Raw genomic sequence first — 3,079 nt, forward strand, 5'->3', positions numbered from 1 at the left:
GGTGTTCCTAAGGGCAGGTTCCATCAGGCAGAAAAGGCTGAGGAGGGGCTCTCACCAAACCGCAGCTCCTGATTTAAGTAGAGGGGCTCTTGCAGTCTATATTGCGTTTGCTTTTCCACTCCCGGCTGCAGGAAGGTCCAGGCAGCTCCCTCCTCCCGCTCCCTTCCTCTACAGTTGCTGTGACAGAGGGGGATCTCACTGCCGAGAGCCAGCCGTAGCGCTGGGCTGTGGGTGAATTGTGCTGGGAAGCTCCTTCAGCCTCTGGAATTTCTTCTGGCAGTAAGAAGGGAGCTTAACACCCCCCTGAGGGGGAGGAGGACAAAAGTCAGACTTGTGTGTCCCTGCGGATAACTCTGTCCTGCAGCCGCAGAGAGGTCCCCTGCCGCAGGGCTGGGATCACAAGTACCTTTTCTTAGAAAAGGGGTGAGCAACAGTTTATGGCAGGGGGTTTGTCCCTAAATTGTCACACAATGCAGAGCTGTTGGAACATCTAAACCTGTGAAGGGTCTGGTGGTGATATCGTCATCTCCGAGGGTCAAACTATTGATGCGAGGCCCCATGTGCCTCTCGGGATCACGGCAGGGCTGGTGGTCCCAGCCAAACCCTCTGCCAGGAGGCCCCAGGCCTCAGCCAGGCCAGCAGCCATCTCAGCTCAGCCACTGCCGGGGTGAGCAGCTCTGACTCCCTCCTCACCCCGCAGCCCCCTCGACTCCGTCTATTACCACCGAGAGCTGCTCTGCCACTCCCTGGACAAGCTGCGTGTGGACCTGCTAACCATCACCTCATGCCACGGCATGCTGGAGAAGCGGGAGCCCCGGCTGGACAAGCTCTTCCCAGACACCACCACGCCACGGCCGCGCCGCTTCGCAGGGAAGAGGGTGAGCTGCTGCACCAGCCTCGGGGACGGCCAGCATGTCCACTCCGCACCACGAAATGCCCTTTTGTGGGCAGCACCACACACACATTCCTCGGGGTAAAAACCAGTATCTTGCTCCCCGGGAGCGTTGTTCTGCCCTCCTTTAACGGCATTACTCCGTTAGGCTGCGAGGAACCGGCTGGAAGTGCTGGAAGTTGGGGCAAAGGGGTCTTCAGGAGGTGCTTTGTGTTGCAGTCAGGATTGCCTGGGGCTCTCTCCCAGAGTGTTTCTGTGGCTCTGCCTCTCTGGTTTCTCCTGGCAGCAGCTGCAGAGCTCCTGTCCCTTCAGTCCCACGCAGTAATCACCACCCTTAGTCCAGGCAAGGACCAGGCCAAGAAACCACTGAAAATTTTTTGTTATTGCACCCACTACCTACTTGTGGGCTCCCCATAAAGGCTTCAGCTCCGTCTCAGGCGGCACAGGGTGCCCCAGGAGCGTTTGGCCCCTCGGGGCAGGCAGGAACCGTCGTCCCATGATCCTTGTCTGTCTGTCTGTCCCCAGGTGTTCTTCCTGAGCAGCAGAGTCCACCCAGGAGAAACACCCTCCAGCTTCGTCTTTAATGGCTTCCTGGACTTCATCCTGCGGGAGGAGGATCCCCGCGCCCAGATGCTACGGCGGATGTTCGTCTTCAAGCTCGTTCCCATGCTGAACCCTGACGGGGTGGTGCGAGGCCACTATCGGTGAGTGGGCACCAGCGGCGGCTTCACACTGGGCCTGTCTCTCCCGGCTTGGAGCCTGCTGAGAGCAATCCCAAGGTCTCAGGTCAGCAGAGCAAGCCGAGTCCCCACAGGGTGCATCAGCCTCTGTTGCCACCCCCTGAGCTGTGGCAGGGCCTGGGGCTCAGACACCGTCCTGTCTTGCCTGTGCTCTCCCTAGCATTGAAGCTGGGGGAGGAAGGGGAGGAAGGAGACCGCTCAGGGCTCAGCCTCGCCAAGGTTCTCAGCTGCCTTGGGGCAGCGTCTCTGCCCGGGAGGTGATGCTTTGGCTGGCGGTGCCCCAGGACAGAGCCCAAAGTCCCTCACGTCTCCTGCGCTCTCTCTGTAGAACCGACTCCCGTGGGGTCAACCTGAACCGCCAGTACTTGAACCCCGATGCCGAGCTGCACCCCGCGGTGTTTGGGGCCAAAGCCGTCCTCCTCTACCACCACATCCACAGCCGCGTCCTGCCGGGCTCTCCCGACTGGAGGACGTTCGTCTCCCCTCTCAGCACCAGCTCTCTGAGCGCAAAATCCCCCAACCTCTCTGTCAGCAGCAGTGTCCCATCCCAGCCTGAGGCCATCTCAGAGCTGGAGAAAGCCAAGAACCTCCAGAACATGCCTGGCGCCTGGTCTGCCAGACCCTGCTTCAGCCCTTCTCAGGAAACCCGGCTCTCATCAGCACCGGCCGCTGAGCTGGGCGGCTTGGACCGGGCTGTCTGGATCCTGCCTTCGAGCTGCAGAGCCGTGGAATGCTGTGAGGAGGAGGAGCAGGTCAGGAGACCTTCGCCGACCCCTCTCCCCGAAACCATCCTGCCCCAGGACAGCGGGCTGGCCTACTACGTGGATCTCCATGGGCACGCCTCCAAGCGCGGCTGCTTCATGTACGGCAACAGCTTCACTGATGAGAACGCTCAGGTAAGGGCTGGGGCAAGAAGCGCAGAGGTGCTGGGGCAGGCTGGGCCCCTCTGGCTGCTCTGACCCCCGCCCCAAGGTCTGAATGCTTCCCTCCTCTCCTTGCTCTCCTCTCCCCAGCCTGGGACCGGGGCAGCAGCAGCAGCTACTTTCCCCCGGGAAAGAGCCTCCCCTCCTCCCAAGCACACGGGGCATGTGAGACGCTGGAATTGGGCAGAGTGGGTCAAACTGGTAGCACTGGAGCAGGACAAAATTCCCAGGGCTGCCCCCAGCCGTGCTCCTCTCCGTGCTGGCAGGTGGAGAACATGCTGTTCCCCAAACTCATCTCCTTGAACTCACCGCACTTCGACTTCACGGGCTGTAACTTCTCGGAGAAGAACATGTATGCACGGGACAGGCGGGATGGGCAGTCCAAGGAGGGCAGCGGGCGCGTGGCTGTCTACAAGGCCTTGGGCATCATCCACAGGTGGGCAAAGCTCCGCTCGCACGTGGCGGGGCGGGGATTTGGGCCCTGTCCCTGGGGACCCCGCCCGGCCGATCTCGGAGAAGGCAAC

The 3,079-nt window shown here is 61.3% G+C and overlaps 1 protein-coding gene across 1 annotated transcript in view; it reads left to right on the plus strand.

Moving 5' to 3' along the window:
* Positions 1–2,991, plus strand: part of AGBL5 (ATP/GTP binding protein-like 5) — a gene marked incomplete at both ends in the record, with an annotated part of 3,523 nt that extends 532 nt beyond the window's left edge. Inside the window, 4 exons of the mRNA XM_010137701.1 lie at positions 680–878; positions 1,418–1,596; positions 1,961–2,528; positions 2,822–2,991. Coding sequence (XP_010136003.1) covers positions 680–878; positions 1,418–1,596; positions 1,961–2,528; positions 2,822–2,991 — 1,116 coding nt within the window. The remainder of the gene's footprint in view (positions 1–679; positions 879–1,417; positions 1,597–1,960; positions 2,529–2,821) is intronic.
* Positions 2,992–3,079: the final 88 nt, after the last annotated feature.

This window comes from Buceros rhinoceros, unplaced genomic scaffold, assembly GCF_000710305.1.
Source record: "Buceros rhinoceros silvestris isolate BGI_N320 unplaced genomic scaffold, ASM71030v1 scaffold24546, whole genome shotgun sequence".
In the NCBI taxonomy this organism is placed as follows: domain Eukaryota; kingdom Metazoa; phylum Chordata; class Aves; order Bucerotiformes; family Bucerotidae; genus Buceros; species Buceros rhinoceros.